The sequence below is a fragment of the Chelonoidis abingdonii genome, chromosome 25 (assembly GCF_003597395.2).
Source record: "Chelonoidis abingdonii isolate Lonesome George chromosome 25, CheloAbing_2.0, whole genome shotgun sequence".
Classification (NCBI taxonomy): Eukaryota; Metazoa; Chordata; order Testudines; family Testudinidae; genus Chelonoidis; species Chelonoidis abingdonii.
In genome coordinates, this window is record NC_133793.1 from 5834707 (window position 1) to 5854259 (window position 19553).

At 57.6% G+C, this 19553-nt stretch overlaps 2 protein-coding genes across 2 annotated transcripts in view; one reads left to right on the forward strand and one right to left on the reverse strand.

Moving 5' to 3' along the window:
• TINAGL1 (tubulointerstitial nephritis antigen like 1) overlaps positions 1 to 5150 on the forward strand; it is a 29661-nt gene extending 24511 nt beyond the window's left edge. The window contains exons 11-12 of the mRNA XM_032802700.2: positions 2813 to 2858; positions 3538 to 5150. Coding sequence (XP_032658591.1) covers positions 2813 to 2858; positions 3538 to 3681 — 190 coding nt within the window. The 3' untranslated portion in view covers positions 3682 to 5150. The remainder of the gene's footprint in view (positions 1 to 2812; positions 2859 to 3537) is intronic.
• The window catches only part of COL16A1 (collagen type XVI alpha 1 chain), a 136885-nt gene that overhangs the window by 3098 nt on the left and 114234 nt on the right, over positions 1 to 19553 (reverse strand). The window lies entirely within an intron of this gene.

Genomic DNA, 19553 nt, shown 5'->3' on the forward strand with positions numbered 1-19553 from the left:
GGGATGCAGCCGGCTCAAACGGTCCGACACCAGGCAGGTGAGCAGTTATCGAGGGTGGGGCGGAGGGGTTGGAGCAGGGGTGAGGGGCTGGCATGAAGGAGGGTAGCATGGGGGTCAGAAGAGATCGGTGTTTGTAGTTTATGCTGCAGGAGCACTGAGCTGCCCGAGGTGAGATCTGAGCCCCGTTGTGCCAGGCGCAGCAGGAGTGGGAGCCAATCCAAGCAGACAAAGGAAGGATTATGCCCCCATTTCACAGGTGGGGAACTGAGGCTCTGAGAGACTGAAGCACGTGTCCAAGATCGCACAGGGAATCTGTAGCATTAATCCCTTAGCCGCAGCCCTTCCAGGGAGGATTGTTAAGCTGTGAAACAGGCACCCCAGCCAGCATGCGGGACATGCAGAACAAGACCGGGCTGAGCCCTGGGAATGGTGGAATGTCCTGTTTCTAGCAGGGTTTGAGCCAGCTCAGCAGGTAGGGCCAAGAATAGCACGTCAGCCTCCGCCACCCGCTCGAGGCGCTGCCAGGCTGACACAAAGGACACAAGCTCGCTGTGCTTGCACCTCTGGGTAGCTGCCCTGGCTTGTCCACTTCCTGGGCCCGCAAGCCGCTTGGCCCGGGCTTGGGCTGATGTGCTGCTGCCACGAGGTGACTTGGCCCCTGGTGCTGGGGCACTTGGAACAAGCACTTGGAAATGTTCCAGGTCCCTTTCCAGCCGTGTCTGCCCGTATCTGCCTGGTTTCTTGCAGGTAGGCCAGGCAGCGGGGCCAAAAGGTTTCAGGGTGGGGGCCAATAGCCACACCCCTACAGCTGGAGTTAGACCCCTCAACCTAAGCAAGTCTGGTTCCTGCAGCTCCCTCAGCAGGCACTGGGGGTGCACAGCACCCTGGAACTCAGCTCCTGCCCGAGCAGGATAAAGGCAGCTGCACCAGGAGCGGCGCCAGGGTTTTTGGCGCCCTAGGTGGGGGTCCTTCCACACTCCCGGTCATCGGGGCACTTCAGTGGTGGGTCCCGGAATGAGTGAAGCACCCGCCGCAGAATTGCCGCCGAAGACCCGGAGCGTGGAAGGACCCCCCACCGCCGAATTGCCACCGAGAGCTGCAAAATGCCGCCCCCAAAAATCCTGGCACCCTAGGCGACTGCCTAGGTCTCCTAAATGGAAGGGCCAGCCCTGAGCTGCCCCTGTATATTCTGGCCCAGCTGCAGTACCAAGGGGGCGTGAGAGACCCAAGGCAGAGAGAGTTAATGCAGCCACCTTCCCCCTTGGAGTGACAGAGTGAAGGGCAAATGAACGGCGTCTCTAGTACCTGTATCAGCCAGGCCAGGGCCAGCAATGGGGGCTGTAGATAAGGGTTGAGGTGCATTGGCACACTTGGCTGCAGGACTGGAATAGCAGGAAAACTATGGGTTGGGGTTGGAGAGGGGTTGAGCCTGGGGCTTGGATAGTAATGCGGAGGGCTGAGGGCTGGGAGTGAGGGGCACTGGCAGAGCTACAGGGTGCAAGGGGCACGCAGGACTGGTGCAGCAGGGGGCTGGGAGTGAGGGGCACCGGCAGACCTGTGTGGGGCTCAGGACTGGCGCAGCAGGGGGCTGGGAGTGAGGGGCACCGGCAGACCTGTGTGGGGCTCAGGACTGGCGCAGCAGGGGGCTGGGAGTGAGGGGCACCGGCAGAGCTGTGTGGGGCTCAGGACTGGCGCAGCAGGGGGCTGGGAGTGAGGGGCACCGGCAGACCTGTGTGGGGCTCAGGACTGGCGCAGCAGGGGGCTGGGAGTGAGGGGCACCGGCAGCACTGTGTGGGGCTCAGGACTGGAGCAGCAGAGGCTGGGAGTGAGGGGCACTGGCAGAGTTGTGTGGGGCTCAAGACTGGTGCAGCAAGGGCTGGGAGTGAGGGGCACCGGCAGAGTTGTGTGGGGCTCAAGACTGGTGCAGCAGGGGCTGGGAGTGAGGGGCACTGGCAGAGCTGTGCGGGGCTCAGGACTGGCGCAGTAGGGGGCTGGGAGTGAGGGGCACCGGCAGAGTTGTGCAGGGGAAGCTTGCCCAGCACTTGCCCCCTCTGTTCCTGGCTCTCACATCCCTTAGCACTTGACGCCCCCCCTCCCCCCGCTAACTCTGCCTGGCTGGGCTCCAGGAGCGAGCTTGGCCCTTGGGCGGGAGCCGTGACCTCAGGGCCCTGTGCCATCTCTGCGAGCCAGGAAACCAGCAAAGCTAAACAAACCCCTGGCCCCGGGCCCCCTCCAGCCTGCTCCCCAACCCGGTGAACTGACAGTAAACCGAGCATTGCCGTGGTTACCCATTCCAACACCAGGAGCAAAACAGACCCGCAGGCAACAGCCCAGCTGGGGCCTGAAGGAAAAACCTGACGCCCCGAGCAAGCCCTGGGCAGGCAGGTGAGGAGCTGGCGGTTCCTTCCCCCTTATTTTCTCTCCATCTGCTCACGGGAGCGTTGCAGACGACAGCTTGTGAAAACGAACCAGCCGGCCAGGTCCTGAGCCCCACGCTGGGGAGCAGAGTGGAGCAGCGCCAGGTTTCCACGCAGTTCAGAACCACGACCGAGCACGTGATGGGAGAGGGGCTCCCAAGTGGAGTTGCCTCTGGCTCGCCCTGGGGCACAAGGCAAGGGGTGGACGGGTCCAGGGGAGTGGGCCAAGTCTTCAATCCCCTCCCCTTGGGTTTGCTCAAGGGTGGGAGCACATGAAAAGGAAGGACTCAGATGAGCTGGATCCACTGGGGCTGAGGCTGTGTGGGTCGCGGCCTGACCCAGAATCAGACCCCTACCTTGCCTCTAACCATCTGTTCCTTTCGATCCTGCCACAGGTGGGGAGAAGTGAGGACGCCCCAGGGGCAGACTCAGAAGTACTGGGTGAGTATTGCGCTGGCAGTGAAACCCCTCTATAATCACAGCCCCCCTGCGCTGGGGGCTGCGTGGGTAGGGTGGAGAGTGGTGGGAGGGTTAGCGTCCCACCGGTGCTGCACGGCTTCATGAGTCCTGGTGATGCTGCAGAATTGCCACCAGTCCCCCCCGCCCCCCCAGGCCATGTTCCCTCAGCATGGGGCCAGTCCTTGAGCTACGGTCCTGAGACTGGCTGTAGATCTCACACAGGGGCGGGGAGGTTTGTTGTGTCCTAGGGCACTAGAAACAGACATGGGCACGCTAAGGCTCAGGATTCAGATCAGGAGCCAGCAGCTTTATTCAGCGTGTGTGACTGGGCTGTGGGTCTCCCCAGGACAGATCGGCAATTCCCAGCTGGCACGGGCTCCAGCTGGCGCAGAACCGGAGATGGAGCCATTGCGGGGCAGTCTCTTCAGTTGTTCCAAAATTTGGGTCAGAACCAGGGAAGGGAAAGGGTGCTTTCCAGGTTACTGCTGTGTGCGTGTGCGGCTGCCTGTGCACGAGTGCATGTCTGTGCGTGAGTGCATCTGGCTGTGTGCATCTGGCTGGCTGTATGCGTGTGTCTGCATGGCTGTGTCCTTGTACACACATGCTACACACAGACTCGGCTGCTAACGTCTTCTAATGTCTTTTTCTGGCCTCCCTGCAGGTGGCTGCGAACTCCTGGGGCAAGCACTGGGGAGAGGGCGGCTACTTCCGCATCGCCCGGGGTGCCAACGAGTGCGAGATCGAGACCTTTGTGGTGGGCGTCTGGGGCCGCGTCAGCATGGAGGACATGCGGCGCCGGAAGTGAGCCAGCTGGGTGGCCCTGGGTGGCACGGGGAGGCTGTTCCTCCCACAGCCCCAACGTGCTCCATGTGTGATCTGGATCCAGCCACAGGCAGCTGCAGCAGACTCTGGCTCCGTCGCTACCCCCAAGGGACCCCGAAGGATCCCCAGCCGGCTGCCAGCCTCTCCCAGGACTAGTAGGGCTCTGGGAGGCCTGGCACCCCGGGGACCTGGGAGGATCCCTGAGGACTCATGGAGCTGCCACCAAGGAATGTCTTCATAACATGGGCCTCATCCTCTCCTGGTAACGGACCCTCGGCCCTGAGCAGTCCCTAGCCGGAGACATGCTGGGACCCCCAGGCCTGGTCCCCTTTGGGGTGCTCCTTAGTGAGGACTGGGGGCTGTTTATGATACTCGGGCAGAGTTTGGGGCTGGGGTGCCTTGGGTCCCGTCATGTGGAAATCAGATCGGTCTGTTGCCCCACCCTTTTGGGAATGCTGCCGCCACCCTGGGGACCCCCGTTGCCCCAGCCCCGTCACCCATCGCTGGGCTTTTCCCCAGAGATCCAGAGGGGGCACTAGGGCTTCCTGGACCTCCAGCTCTCCAGAGACCAACCTGTAGTTAACCCTTTCATCTCCCCAGGGGCAGAGTGCCAGGAGTGCCAGTAAGCCACACCCTTGTCACCCCAGTGGCAGGGGGTTTTCCCCTTTTCTCCATGCCACTGGGCGAGGAGATGGCACAGTCTTTCCTGAGAGCCTCCCGCATTAGCAAGGAGCTGGGTCTCCAGGGGTTACCACCAGCCATGCTGCCTGGATGGAGCTGGGCTGGGGCAGGGGAGTAACTGACATGCTGCCATTCTTCACCGTGGTCATCCCTAGCTTTCTCTTCATCCTTGAGGTCCCCACTTCGCATCCCTGGAAGCCCACTCTGGTCTCCCACCCAGTCCCACTCCAATCCCCATGGGATCTCCAACCACGGTCCCAATTTCCCACACACCCCGTCCCCCCAGCCTTTCCACAGCCCCCTGCTCTGCTTCTCAGCGTCTCACCTCCAAACAACCCCCATCTCGCGCGGAGCCCTGTTGGGACCTGGGCAAGGCCGGCTTTCTGCTGACACCGAGGCTGCAGTGCGCTGGCCCGTATCTTATATGTACTGAGCACTTGAAAGTGCGTCCCCAGGCCCCTGGCTTTTAACCATGGCCCCATGCTTTGTACCGGCCGGCAGGGTCTTAGTGCCTAATCCCGGCCTGGCTAAACAGGCTATTGTTGGGAGCCTGAGGTCGCTCGGGTGTTTGCGCTTGATGCCCTCGCTGGCGCTGTCAGCGGCGCGGCCCGAGTCGTGACAGTAAGCTGCAGCCTTTCATGTCAAAGAGGCAGAGGATTGTTAGAACAGCCCAGTGCTTCCGCCTGACCGGAGCGGCGGGACGGGGAGGGGGCTTAGGCTGCCTGCTCCAGCAGAGGAGCCAGGCACCGCTCCAAGAGTGGGAACCTGGGGGGCGAGGCACCGGCCTGGCCGCAGAGGCAGAGATATCAAAGCAAAGGCTGAGATGGAGAGCTGCGCTGGGGTGGGTGGGGGCAGGATGGAGGGGGGACGCAGAGCCCTCCTGCACTGGTCTCTGGGGCAGGCCTGAGAGGAGAGGCGGCTTGGTGGGATTCTGGTTCCTCCCTGGGGTGGACACTCTACCAGCAAAGTAACCAGCTAGGAAACCTTCCCCCACTCCCTGCTGGAAACTTCTGCTGCCATACATCCCACTCGGCTGCTGCTCCAGTTGCCCGCGGGCTGCTCTCTGCCCCGGCTGGGCAGCCCTGGAATTGCTGTTTGGCTCCAAAGGGCTCTGAGCATGTAGAGGTGAGACCCCGTGAACAGGCAGCTCTCTGCACTGACGCAGGGCAGCAGGTGCCTATCAGCATCAGGGTTGTTTGGATCCGCCCCCTGGCTCGACCCAGGGCTGAAACCCAGTGTCTGATATGCGGCATTTCTGTGGCAAACTCTCTCCCAGGCCCTGGTGCGGGTTTCCTCTCCCCTCTGTGATGCTCCCCAGGCTGGATGGCTTGTCCTGCCTAGGCCTCCTTACCCACTGGGAGTTATTTTGCCCTCTCCGCCCAGCTGCAGCCCCCGTTCAGCAAATCCCCATTGTCCAGCTCAGAGCTTAGCTGCAAAAATCATTAAAAACTGTGAAATCCTCCTTCCCTCTCTGTGCCCAGCCCTCCAGCTTCCTGGCTGCACTGGGATCTGTTTCCCCTTGTTCAAGAAGCGGCATTAAAGTTAAGGGCAGAGCCAGCTCATCTCTCAAAAGCCTTGAGCCTTTAAAGAGCTCTGTGTGAGAGCACGTGCAACACCCCATCCCCGTGTTTGCACAGCCAATCGTGCCTTTGTGTTGTGCACAAGCAGGCGTTGCTCACTAGGGGATGGAATTTGCCCTTGTGCAGACTTGGTAGCATAGAGCCTCTGGTCACTTGAGCCTGCCCTCCACACTTGCGCTGGCCTGGAGTGAATTTCATATAAGGGACATTTGTGCCTTTACTGCCTGTGTGTTAGTCATGGATCCAGCTAACACAGGGCCCCAAAGGAATGGTGTTCTTCCACCAGCCATGCAGCTGGCTTCAGGCCAGAATTCTCTGCCAGGGGCAGCTCTGCACTGCGCCCAGCTGGGAGATGTCTCAGCGTAAAGCCATACGACTCAGGCACGTAATCTAAACTTCTCCCCTGGCTGTCACTTTCCAGGACAGGCACAGAATCTGCCTTTTCCCTATGGTGCTAAAGGGCCCAGTGCAGGAAAATGTCCATTACCAAGGGCCTTGATTTGGGGAATTTATCCTTCCACTGATGTCAGTGGCAAAGCACCACCCCGCCACACACACACACACACACCCTTTGATTTCAGTGGGAGCTGGATCAGGGCCACTGGTAGATAATGTTACACATTGCAATGTTTGCTGCTGTACTCACAGCTTCGGCCGGGAGCAGGGGAGGGAGGCGCTCTGTGTGTCTCTTGCTCCTGATCCAAAGGGTAATTGCTCTCAGACCAACGTCCCCGTCCACGCGTCAGAGAGGAGAGCTGGTGTCCGAGATGTGGTAGACTCTGCATTGGCCAGGCTGTGAGTCTGTATCTAAAGACAAAACGAGCCTGCAATCTACCTGCCTAGCTAGCGGTCGGGCTGTCCGGAGGGGCTGTATTTTAAGAACCTTTTGTATTTATTGTGCTTTTTATTATTTGTACATAAATTTATTGAAGCCTCTCACCAGCACAACTGTGTCTTTCTTGCCCACAAAGTGGGCCTGTTTTCCATTGGTTGCCGCTGGCTACCCCTGGGGGTCATTAGCCAGCCCCGGCCTGGCTGAGCCATCGATTCAGAGGTGGGAAAGCCAGAAGGAACCATTATGAGCAGCTAGTCTGACTGTTACGGAGTTTGGGGGAGACAAGGCCCTGCACTCCCGGCTTTCTGTGATTTACCAGGACTCAGTCAGCCAGTAAAACGGAAGGTTTATTTAGACGACAGGAACACAGGCCAAGACAGGTTTTGCAGGTACAGACAACAGGACCCCTGCAGTCAGGTCCATTTTGGGGGGCCCCAGGGAGGCCAGAGCCCCATCTGAACCCCCCTCCATTTTCCCAGCCAGCTCCAAACTGAAAACTCTTCAGCTCCTCCTCTCCCTTTGTCTTCTTCCCAGGCCAGGAGGCCACCTGATCTTTTTGTTCTCCGACACCTTTAGTTGGCATCTTTGCAGCGGTGGGCCCAGGCCATCAGTTGCCAGGAGACTGAGTGTCAACCATTCTCTATGCAGACACCATCACACTGTCCCTCTAGGGCTCTGCAACAATCACACACCCCTAGACATTTGAGAAATGCATAGGGGAAACTGAGGCACCCACACAGCACTCAGAGAAAACGTGAAGACCGTTCACACTTCATCACACTGATCTTCTGGGTAGCCCATCCCACAGAGCTCACCTGATGACAGCTGAATCAAGGCCATATCTCACAGCTGAGCTACAGCACGTTTTAGAAAGACACCTCTGCTCCCCTGTTTGATGTAAAGCCTACAAGCAATGGAGCCTCCCCTCTGTCCCCTGGTACATTCCATTGGTTAATCACCTTTGGTGTTAAAAATTAGTGCCTGAACGTGTCTGGCTTCATCTTCCAGCCGGTGCATCTCGTTCTACCTCTATCTGCTGCAATATCGGGCACAAGCCGACCTCAAACTTGCAACAGTCAGTCCCCGTAAAGCCAGAATTGTCCATCAGGACGGTTCCTTGTTCTTTCCTCTGACCCAGCTGGTACTGGTGTCACGGAGCCCCTGGGCGATGCTCGGGAACTGCTCCCTACAAAGCCAGTCTGGACCCTGGTGAAGCCTCCTCTCTGTGAGCAGACTGTCTCCAGGGCAAGCTCACATGGCTTCCACCTTCCTGGGTCTGACCTTGGAGCATTCAGCATCCTTTGCCCCTCCGTGTGCTTCCCACAGTGAGTCCACCCTGGCAGGATCCTGGGGAAGCCACAGGGTCCTGCACCCCCACTTCGCAGTCAGACGTGACTCTGAGTCAGCCAGTAAAACAGAGGTTTATTAGACGACAGGAACATGGTCTAAAACAGAGCTTGTAGGTCCAGAGAACGGGACCCCTCAGCCGGGTCCATTCTGGGGGCAGTGAGCCAGACCCCCACATCTGCCCTCACTTCCCAACCCCCTCCAGCCCCTTCTTCTCTGGCTTTGTCTCTTTCCCGGGCCAGGAGGTCACCTGATCTCTTTGTTCTCTCATGCCTTTAGCATCCCCTTGCAGCGGGGAAGGGCCCCTGCCATTAGCTGCCAGGAGATAGAGCATCGGCCATTTATGTGCACTGGCCCTTTACTCTGCAACACTCTCACCTCCTAGAGACTTAAGAAATGCATAGGGGAAACTGAGGCACTCACACAGTATTCAGAGGAGACATTATGAACAGTCCTACTTTGTCACAACTGGCTATTATTAGCAACAAAATACCAGCGTGGTTGCCCCCCGGCCCCCAGTCTGACAAGGCTTGTGTCCCTCGATTAGCTGGGACACAGGCATTCTTGGATCAAGGAACCAGGCCATGGTTTTGCTGGGCGCTGCTCTCGGGGCTCGTCGCTGGCTGGTGCTCTGTACGGCTGCAGGGCTGTAGGTAGTGAGAAGCTGCTGCTGAACATGGAGCAGACAGCGGGCTTGGCCTACCCTGCAGGGGGGACGCTGCATGTGGGGTGAGGAGGAGGAGGGAAGAGCTCGTGGGAAGCCTGGTATTAGGACAGCCCCATGGGGAGCTGAAAGGTGCCAGGGGGAGACTGGAGAGTTTTCTTTTCTCCCCTGCTGCCGTTACCCCTTGGATGAAGGAGCGTCTGGCTCCCCCTCCCATGACGTGGCACCACGTGCTTTCCCTGTGGGCCAAGCTCCAGGCGCTCAAGCCCAGGCATGGGCAGGCACAGGTCTGCCCTCTGTGCAGCCATGCAGGAGACCTCTCCTCAGGATCCGAGCCCTCACTACCATCGGTGCAGCGTAGCCCCTCACCGGGGCCTCGCACCACCCTGCCACACCATTGAGCAGCGTTTCCTTTTGCAGCTCCTGCTCTGTCCGTGGATTTTCCACTCCCACTCCCCTGGTTCCTGGCTGTGATTGTTCTCCGAGGCCTGGCAAGCACCCCAGGCCTGACACAGGGAATTCTTCGCATGGCTGCAGCTACCCCACCAGGGCTTATGAAGGCAAAGCTGCTGGCTTTCTGCCTCATTAACCCCCCCTGCAGGTGGCAGAGCCCCCCTCAGTGTGCCGGAAGCTGGTCCTGGCTGAAGCTACCAGAATCGGAGACCTCCTGGACTACGGTGGGGGACTGGATGGGGCTTTCCACCCTTCAGCCCTCCCCCCACCCCTACACATGGTCCAGGAGGGCTGCCTTATCGCCCACCTCTCGGGTTTTCCTTGAGCGGGTCCTGCGAGAGGATGTTCCCTACCCACCCTCACCCCACGCCCTCTGGACTTTGTCATCGGGTCCCTGCCCCACGAGTCGTTTCCCACACCCCGTAACCCCCTCATCTTCCATAACCCAAGCTGGCTGTGTGCCCTGCAGCCACTTCGTTTCCGACCCACGCCAAGGGAACAACATTACATGCTCGTGCTCCACACATTTCACTTCCTCACCCTCGTGTCCTGGCCCCACTACTAAGGGGTGGGACCTACTCCCACACACATTGGGGAAGGAACCCCAGTGAGCCTAGAAAAAAAAAACCCAACCCCCCCCCCACCCCCCAAAAAAAAAAAAAAACAAAAAACCTGTTTGCTGGAGTGAGAGAGAAAGAGAGAGTGTGTGTCTGTCTGTGTCCCAGCAGATGCTCACAACTCAGCCCAAAAGCCTTCGGGTCCCAGGGATGAGGCACAGGGGCTGTGGGGGAGCTTGGGCTGTCGGATTCAAGCCACCTATAGCTAAGCGCCTGAGTCCGTCCCACCAGCAGCACGGTGTCCCAGGGGGCTGCCATGTGCTGGCGAGGGGTGTTTTGTGGCAACAGGTGGGGGCCGAGTTCACCGAGGTTTTAGAGCCAGCTCCATTGTGGCATGGCCTCACACTCGTGTGCTGCTGGTTTGTTGCACTCACATGGCACTTGGGGGGGCAGGGGATCTGGGGGTTTTGATCCTTGGCCTGGGAGGGGCACATTGTGCAGCCACCTGAGCAGACAGGGCCAGCACCCCCTCCCTGAGCCTGCTGGGGCAGGGAGCAGCACTGGTATTGCGATAGGCATACAAGGCGCCCAGCGCTGCTTGGTGGCACCCCGACCCGGGCAGCGCTGAGGGCGCATGGCTGCCGTTGCCAGCAGGGGAGTTGTCAGCCCGCAGCATGTCCCAGGATCAGGTCCATCCCGATGGGCTTGGTCCTGAGGCAACACTGCCACCTAACCACACCCACATACACCCCGGTCACTCGTCCCAGGGCCAGGAGCTCACGGGCTGGCTGTTTGCAGGGTCATGGCAGCTTCGTGCACACAGCCTTCGTCACATGCCTGCTGGGGGGAGTGGGGGCAGGGCCACGCAATGCATGAGACACTGGTTGTGACATGTGGGTGCAGGGACATGGCTGTGCGCGTCAACAGGCTGGCTCTGCCAAGGTGGGGTGCGGCAGAGCCATGGGGCAGGGGCTCGCGAAGCCGTCAGAGCGCGGCTCCTCGGGCTCGCGCCTCTGCCACTGAAAGCAAAGCAGCAGCTGAACAGGTGCCATGCCCCCTCAACAGCCCCTCACACACCCTGCCGCCACCCCCCCCCCACACCCTTGCCTGTCATTGTCCCCCCGACGCGAGGGGGCAAAGGGGAGGGCCCTGCTATCCTCACCTTGCCCCTCCTCCCTCTTCCCCCCGCATGAGGTCAGCACCTAGACCAAATGCGCTGGCGAGATAAAGGGCCCGTCATTGTCTTGCTTCCTGTTTTGCCAGGACACAGTGACCGCTGGAAAACCCTGGTCCGACGCACACGCAGCGCCCGTGCCAGGAACGTGCGGCCAGATATGCTAGTGGGTGGAGAGGGGAGCGTGTCCATTCTAGCGCCAGTTGTTAGATGTTGTTAACACACAGCCACGCTACGCGAGGTGAGCCGACAGCCCCCGTCAGCCCCCGCAGGAGAGAAACCTGAGCACACCTGGTACCACAGCCTGAACACACACATGCCCTGGCCGCACTATGCAGATGAGCCACATGCTGCACTAGCCTTCTCCATGGGCCAGCGCACACCTGTCCAGCCACACCTGGGGCAGGCGCCCGGCACCCCATTGATGGACAGTTCTATAGGTATGGGCCTGCTGCAGCTCCCCCTGCCCTGCCTACCCCCACCACCCATGGCCCTACCCTCTGTAGGCGTTAGCAAGACTAGGCCTAAAGGCAGCAACCACATGTTACACGCCTCGGCTGAGCCTGGCACAGAGAGAGAGCGAGAGAGTGAGTGTGTGTGTGTGTGTGTGTGCGCTCTGTAGCTCTGCTGGCAGTGCAGGTATTTCGGGGGGGGGGGGGTGCGGTTACAGGTGCACTGCTGGAGCTGTGCACCGTGTGTGCCTAAGTGCGTGTGTGCATGCTGGGGGTGTGGCAGGGTGCGGTGTTGTCCACATTCGTGCTGTGGCTGCAGCAACACTGTGGGGTGCGATGCACCACACTGGCAACAGGACGCCCGGGGAACCGCTTTATTCTTCCTGCAGCTGCCTGGTTAGCAATTCCCAAAGACACACCTGGCCTGGCAGGGTGTCTCACTGCCCCCCGCCCCCCCAAATGAGCAATGCTGGGGGAGGCCTGAAGGGGGCGGGGCACTCAGCAGCAAGGCCATGGTGGGAACAGGCCAGCCCCAGCCCCATGGAGCAGCCAGTGGTTTACCTACAGTGTCGCCCCACCGCCCGCCCCCTTGTTCACATTTCTGCAGCAGCAAGGAAGCAAGAGGCGAGTGCCACCTGGTGGCTGCACGCTGCATGCTCATGGGCCCAAGCTGCCCCAGCACCCAAGGGTGGGGGAGCGTGTGTGTGAGGTGGTGGCTGTGGTCGGGCAGCGTGGCCTGGTCCCACACAGCACCCTGCATCATGGAGCCATGGCCCAAAGGTGGCAGGGACCCCCTGCAAAGCACGGGCAAGGAGGAGCTAATGGCCTGAACATCTGCCAGGCTTGAGGCTTCCCTCGTGCCGTAACCAAGGAGCTGGCGCTCCCCGGCCCACGTGCCCTCCAACGAGCAGGACACCCCCGACGGCGCTGTGCTGTGCATCACATGGGGGCTGTGTGGTGATGCCTTAGCTGGAAACCGGGGGAGGGTCTGTGCTGGCCTGTCTCCTGGTGGGTGCTGGGTTAAAGCCCCGCATGAGGGCACAGCCGTTTGGGGGAGCAGGGGTGGGGGTGGGCCTCGGACACAGTGGGGAATGGCTGGGCTTACAACAGCTACTGGCCTGAGTGTCTCTCTCTCTCTCTCTCTCTCTCACACACACACACACACACATATCCCTAGACTATAATGAGTTACAGAGCGACACACACACACACACGCACACCCATCCCTAGACTATAATGAGTTACAGAGACACACACACACACACACACACACACATCCCTAGACAATATGGAGTTACAGAGTGAGTCTCTCACACACACACATACACACACATCCCTAGACAATAAGGAGTTACAGACCGAGTCTCTCTCTCTCTCTCTCACACACACACATCCCTAGACTATAATGAGATACAGAGCGACACACACACACACACACACACACACCCCACCCAACCCCCAACAACACCCCACCCACACCCCACACCCCAACCCACCCACCCAAACACCACCACCCCACCACACACAAAACATTATTAAGCTGCCCTTTCACATGTGTTGCCTCCCCTCCAATACCCCGCATTACCCCTGCGTGTGCACATATGTGGGTGCCAGCTTGCTCCCTGCCCACACCCCACCTCCCCATTGAAGCAGGTGTGCAGGTTAACTGCCCTGGGAACTGGGCAGGCAGCAGTGACATGGGCTGGTTGGAGCAGGGCAAGGGGCTGAATAGAGATAGTGTCTGGGCTGTAGGGCAGGGGCAAGGGGTGCAGGGCTGGTGGCGGGCAGGGATGTGGGCGGGGCTAGGGGGGGCTGCTTTGGGCAGGGCACAGGGGTGTGTGGCAGGGGTTTGGCTGGAGAAGGGCAGGGGTGGCTGTGGGCATGGGGTGCAGAAACGCCCCTGGGGCCCCCCCCCCCCTGGCAGGGGTTTTTTGGGGGGGGGGGGGGGGGGTTGTGGCTGGTGCGGCAGGGCAGGGGGGTGCAGCAGAGGCAGCTGGAGCCCCGGCCCTTTAAATAGTCCCCGGAGCCCTCCGCTATCCCAGGGCTCTGAGGGCTCTTTAAAGGGCCCGGAGCGCCAGCCTGGAGAGTGGAGCTGCAAGGTAGGGCTTGCCGCGCTCTGGCCAGAGCTCCAGCCGGGGCTGCGGGCCAGCTTGCCGCTCTCCGGCCAGAGTGCCAGCTGGGAGAGTGGGAGTGTGGGGCAGCCGCGCTCCCACCGGTGCTTTGGGCAGGGGAGCGTGGCCATGGAAGACCCCGGAGCAGACTTCAGCCAGGATAAATAAAAAAAATTAAAAAGGCGCCTAAGGTGCGGGGCCCAATTCCCGGGAATCAGCTGAATCGGCCTAAAGCCGGCCCTGCACACACACACATGCACACACATCCCTAGACTATAATGAGTTACAGAGCGACACACACACGTTGTGCGTGGGGTAGTTCTGGCGTGCAGCAGGCCAGATGTGGGGCACTGCACTGGCTGGGGGGAGAGGAAGGCCCCACAGAATCCATGGGCAGCTCTGGGCAAACCCCTGAGCTCCGGGTCTGAGAGGTGTTCAGGCCCCTCAGTGCCATTCAGAGTTGAGTCTCACTGGTGCCCACCATGGGCCTGCCTGGGGTGAGGGGAACTCGCAGACGTTGAGGGGCCACATCCTGCAGTAACGGGGGGGGGGGGGGCAGCGAAGGTGCTTAGCTAGCAGGACAAGGCGTGCTGTTCGCAGGGCCTGATGTGCCCCTCCCGGGCGTGCTGCTGCTCAGGCTGCAGTGCACTGGGGGTGAAGGACAGTGGGCTCGGCCTAGTGCTGTGTCCACCAGGTGGCGCCACAGGCATAGAAATGGCTTAGGGCCTGGTGCAGTGTCCTTGGGTGACTAGAGCAGCTGTCCAGTGATGCTGCTGGCTTTTGGCCAGGGCTGGCGCAGTTAACGCTCACCATTAACGCACACAAAAAATTAATCACACTTAAAAGAACCTGCTCACTATTAATTGCAGTTTTAATCTCACTGTTAAACAATAGGAAACTAATTGAAATGTATTAAATATTTCTGGATGTTTTTTCTACCCTTTCAAATAGATTGATTTCAATCACAACACGGAGTACAAAGTGTCCAGTGCTCACGTTGTTTTATTTTTCATTACAAACGTTTGCCCTGTAAAAATGCTGAACAAAAGAAATGGTATTTGTCACTGCGCCTCATACAAGTAGGGTGGTGCAAGCTCTTTAGCGTCAGACTCGAGTTTTTTTGTTACATACCTGCAGTCAAAAAACAAAACAGTGTGAAACTTTACAGCCCACAAGTCCACTCAGTCCTATATCTTATTCAGCCAATCACTAAGACAAACAAGTCTGTTTACATTTACAGGCGATAATGCTGCCCACGTCTGATTTATACCGTCACCAGAAAGTGAGAACAGGCATCTGCATGGCACTTTTGTAGCCAATATTGCGAGGTATTCACATGCCAGATATGCTAAACGTTCGTATGCCCCTTCATGCTTCAGCCACCATTCCAGAGGACATGCTTCCATGCTGACGACGTTCGTTAAAAAAATAAGTGTTAATTCAATTGTAACTGAACTCCTTGGGGGAGAATTGTACGTCTCCTGCTCTGTTTTACCCACATTCTGCCATATATCTATTGCATGTTATAGCAGTCTCGGATGATGACCCAGCACACGTTGGTCCTGCTTCTGTTGGTGTCTGGCCATGGAGGCCTTGGATACCCATACCCAGGCTGTGTCGCCCATACTCATGGCCATAGACACCCACCCCTCCATGAGCACACTTGCCATGTGGGACAGACTTCATACATGTCAGCACTAAGGTTTCCAACTTTCTGATCACACAAACCAGAACATCCGCTGCCTTGCCCAGCTCCCTCTATTCCCCCCTCTTCCATCATTTGCTCTCCCCCACTCCCAGACCTTTCACCAGGCTGGGGCAGTGGGTTGGGATACTAGGGGGGTGAGGGATCCGGCTAGGGGCTGCAGGCTATGGGTGGGGCTGGGGATGAGGGGTTTGGGTGAGGGGAGGGTTCCTGGCTGGGGCAGGGGCTTGGGGTGTTGTGGGGTGCAGGCTCTGGGAGGGAGTTTGGGTCCGGGAGAGGACTCTGGGCTGCAACAAAGAGTTGGGGTGGAGGAAAGGGTTCAGGGTGTGAGGTCCTGGCATCGCTTTCCGCAGCGCCCGGGACGTGGCCGCCAGCTCCCTGCAGCCCCTAGGCACAGCCGGGGAGGCTTCATGCACTGCCCTCATGCCTGCAGGTGCCGCCTCCGCAGATCCCATTGGTCGCGGTTCCTGGCCAATGGGATCTGCGGAGCCAGCACTAGGGGCGGGCACAGTGCGCAGATACCTCCCTGGAAGCCCATGCACTTAGGGCCTCAAGGACCTGGCAGCTACTTCCGGGAGCTGCGCAGAGCAAGGGCAGCCAAGGAGCCCTGCATCTTTTCAACCTGGTGTTCTGGTCCAAATCCGGACGCCTGGCAACCCTAACATGAGTCAAACCCCAGCTCCCCTTACCAGGTGTCACGGAGTCTGGCCCTGCACCCCTCTTCCTGGGACCCACAGTGACTTTTATCCAGCCAGTAAAACAGAAGGTTTATTGGACAACAGGAACACAGGTTACAGCAGAGCTTGCAGGCACAGTCAGGACACCTCCAAAAAGTCCTTCTGGGGGTTCAGGGTGCTTGGATCCCAGCTAGGATCCCCTGAATTCCTCCCCACAGCCCAAACCCAAACTGTCCTGCCTTTCCTCCTCCGGCCGAAAAACCTTTGTTCCCCTCTCCTCCGCCCAGGTCCTCCCCCCTGCCGGGTTCGGATTACACCCTGACTACCTGTCTGCCACCTACAGACTTCCCCTGCTTTCCCGTTCCCCACACCGACAGTCCCTACTCCTTCCCATTCCCCACACAGACAGCCCCTACTCCATCACACCAGGACAGGCTGCACTTGGCTCAGCCAGACCATGTGCTCCCTGCCTTCACTCCCCAAATAGCTGCTCTGATTAGCCCCCAATGCAGCCTTTGCAGCTCTTTGTGTTAATTACTATTGTTGGGGTTTGTGTGTGGCTGGCTGCTCAGCCCAGGCAGTTAGCAAGAGGCACGACAAAGCAAAGCACGTGCCAGGCTCTGCCAGATCAGTGGTGCAGGGCAAGCTGGAAATGGGGGCTGGAGGAAGGGGCCTGCACACAAGGTCAGGCTGGCTGAGAAATGGAGTAACAGGCTCAGTTGCTGTAGCAATCCCAGGCAGCAGACACTGCATGCGTGTGGCCCAGAGCTGGAACGGCCCTGCAGCTCCAGCAAGGAGCTCAGGCTGCTGGATTGAGGCAGGACCTGGCTGAAGGGCTGCACCTGCATCAGCTAAGTGCACAGTCCTGCTAGTTCGCCAGGCCAGGACAAGCACCCAACAGGTGCGGTTGAGTTGACGAGCAGTCACAGAAGGGCCTGGCTACGCGGATTTCTAGGTCCTATGTCTGACATGAAAAGTTACTTGAAACAATGTGCCTGAGCAATCTTGTGCCTCAGTTTACCCATCTGTAAAATAGGGCTAATAGCACTGATCTATCTCATATGGGGACAGGCCTTGACAATGAATCGTTTGCACGCTAATTTGGTAGAGCCTGGACCTCCAGAACAGGCTGCATAACTTGAAAGGGCCAATCCATGAAAGACGCTCCCCCTCGACTTTGAAGGGTTGCCGCTGATGCCAAGCCTGGGTCTTTCATTGCTCCCCTTCAGATCTAACACTTCCCTGAGCCCTGGCCATGGCCTGACTTCAGCAGAGATAAATTAGCTTTTATTTGCTAGTCACGGTAACAACAAAAAATCCCAGCTAGGCCGAGGCTCTTCGAGAACTAACCCAGCAAGGAGACAAGAGATGCCGGTGTCTGGGCATTCAGCTGAGCAGCTGGCAAAAGCCCCTAGAGGGAAGAGTGCGGGCTATAGCCTGGAGATAGTAATCCATCCTTTGGCTGCTTAGATGAGACGCCCTTCGGGGCAGGAACTGGCTCTTGCTATGTGAACACATAGGGAGAGATTTTTCAGAAGAGTTTCTGCTCATTTAGGCACCCAGCTAAGAGCTAGATTTCCCTTATGGCATGTGAGGTGAAAATCTGGCCCACAGCCCCCCGAACAAATGAGACCTGATCTCAGTCAGAGCCTCTAGACGTTCCTGCAATGCACAGAACAGTGTTTTCACTTTTAGCTCTTTGGTTTCTCATGCTCAGAACGATGCAAAACCAACCTCTTTGGGGGCTGACATTTGCCCTGCTTGGTCTCTGCCCAAAGGCTGAGCTAAATTCCTCTTACAGCTTTCCAACTAGGGGAGAGTGTGTGAGGGCGGAGGTGGGGTGCAAATACACTTTTCCTACTATAAAAAAAAAATTAAGCACACGCTTTCTAACAAAGAGTTACAGCAACCCCCCAAGTCAGACACTGGTAACTCAGCACGGGCCCCGTCCAGGCTGAAGTCTTGCACTGACATGACATACGGAATCAAAGATCAGCTGGAAAGGAAGCAGTTATTGAAGACAACAACGTGAGACCCAGATACAAGCTCCCACACAGATTAAGCTCCAGCTCTGTCTGATGTGTTTACCACGTCTGGAATGCCACTGAGCACACAGCAACACCTACTGGTTGACTAATATGCTGCAAGGAAACCTAGCAACACAATCCCCTTTCATTAACTGGCAGAGGGGAGTAAAATATTAAACAAAAGAAGTCACTGAAAAATCTTCCTGGAAGAGCTTTAACTCCCGGAGACAGGTTCCACTGTGACCAGCAGGCAGATGGTTTCAGAAAAGAAATTCTTATCACTTGGGCAAGAAAGTTGGTGGTGACCTGGCTATGGTAACTGTAAAAGGAAAAGCAAAGAGCAGGTAAAAGCCAATCACCATGTGGAGAAAAAACTGAGTTTTCTACCTCAGTTTCTTCAAAGTACAAGCAAGATCACACAAGCATTTATACATTTTAGTGGCATTAATGGATTAATTAAAAATATTTGCAGTTTGTTTATGTTATGTCCTGCCCATGTTTGTATTTTCTTACCTCTGTTTTTAAACCATTGCTATCTCCGGGCTGGGTCACGCTGACTCCACGTTTCTTATTTGCTTCTGATGTGAGCTTTTATTTTACAGGTCTCACAATATTAGGCTAAGACTTAGCATGACAGAAACAACGCAGGAAGGTGCACAAAGAGACCCAATGTTGCTTTTCTGTTAGCCCAGGGGACTAGGGAATCCACAGTCCTGGGTTCTAGTCCCGGTCCTGCCACTGACTCACCATGTGACCAAATCATTTGGTGTCTCAGTTTGTTCCTCTAAAATGGGAATCATCACCAGGGAGGGACAGTGTGAGGCGTAAAAGTACTTTGGGCTACCCTGATGCAAGGCAAAGTTCTCCTCCTCCTCAAAGAACTAACTCCACAGCTGAAAGGGAGCTGTCCCTTATCCCCAGCACAATGTTCCCTGCCAATCAGGCTGCAGGAAGCATTGCTAACAGCATCCACCTTCTGTACAGTACAGACATTGCTGCAGGACAGGATTGTATCTCGCCCACTGCGGCTCTGGTCTTTCTCTGGGGCAGCTGCCTGTGCGTGACCTCTCTTCTGTTTGTGGGGTATCAGGCAGAGCCCCCCTCCCGCCCCCAGCAGGGAGCTTAGCAAATAATACAACAAAACTGCAGCTCCATTTCCATCTCCAACTCCATTTTGCAGCAACAGAGGAATAAAGCCTCAGTTTCTGTTTTTCTAGTAAGCCGGATGCTTCTGTCTAAAGTGCTGAGATCTGGAACGGGCTAACTGATGTGGAAGGCGGCTGCGCTGGCACGTGAACAGGGGGAGGTAAATGTCAGGGGAGCTTCTGACCAAAAATAAGAGCCAATTACCACTGTAAAAATGCAACGGCACTTCATCCTGAGCTGCAGTCTCTCCTCCAGATGGCAACTGAGCGTCTCAGCATAGTGCTAACAAGGCACAAATAAACCATCCAACTTCATGAAAAGAGCTGCAGCCATGGGCCAGTTACAGTCTGAAATGAATTAGAAACACTGCACAATAATCTATTTGTAAAACACCACAGCAGCCCTGCACGGCTCTTCTGTAAGGACTAGTCAATGATGGCCAGAAA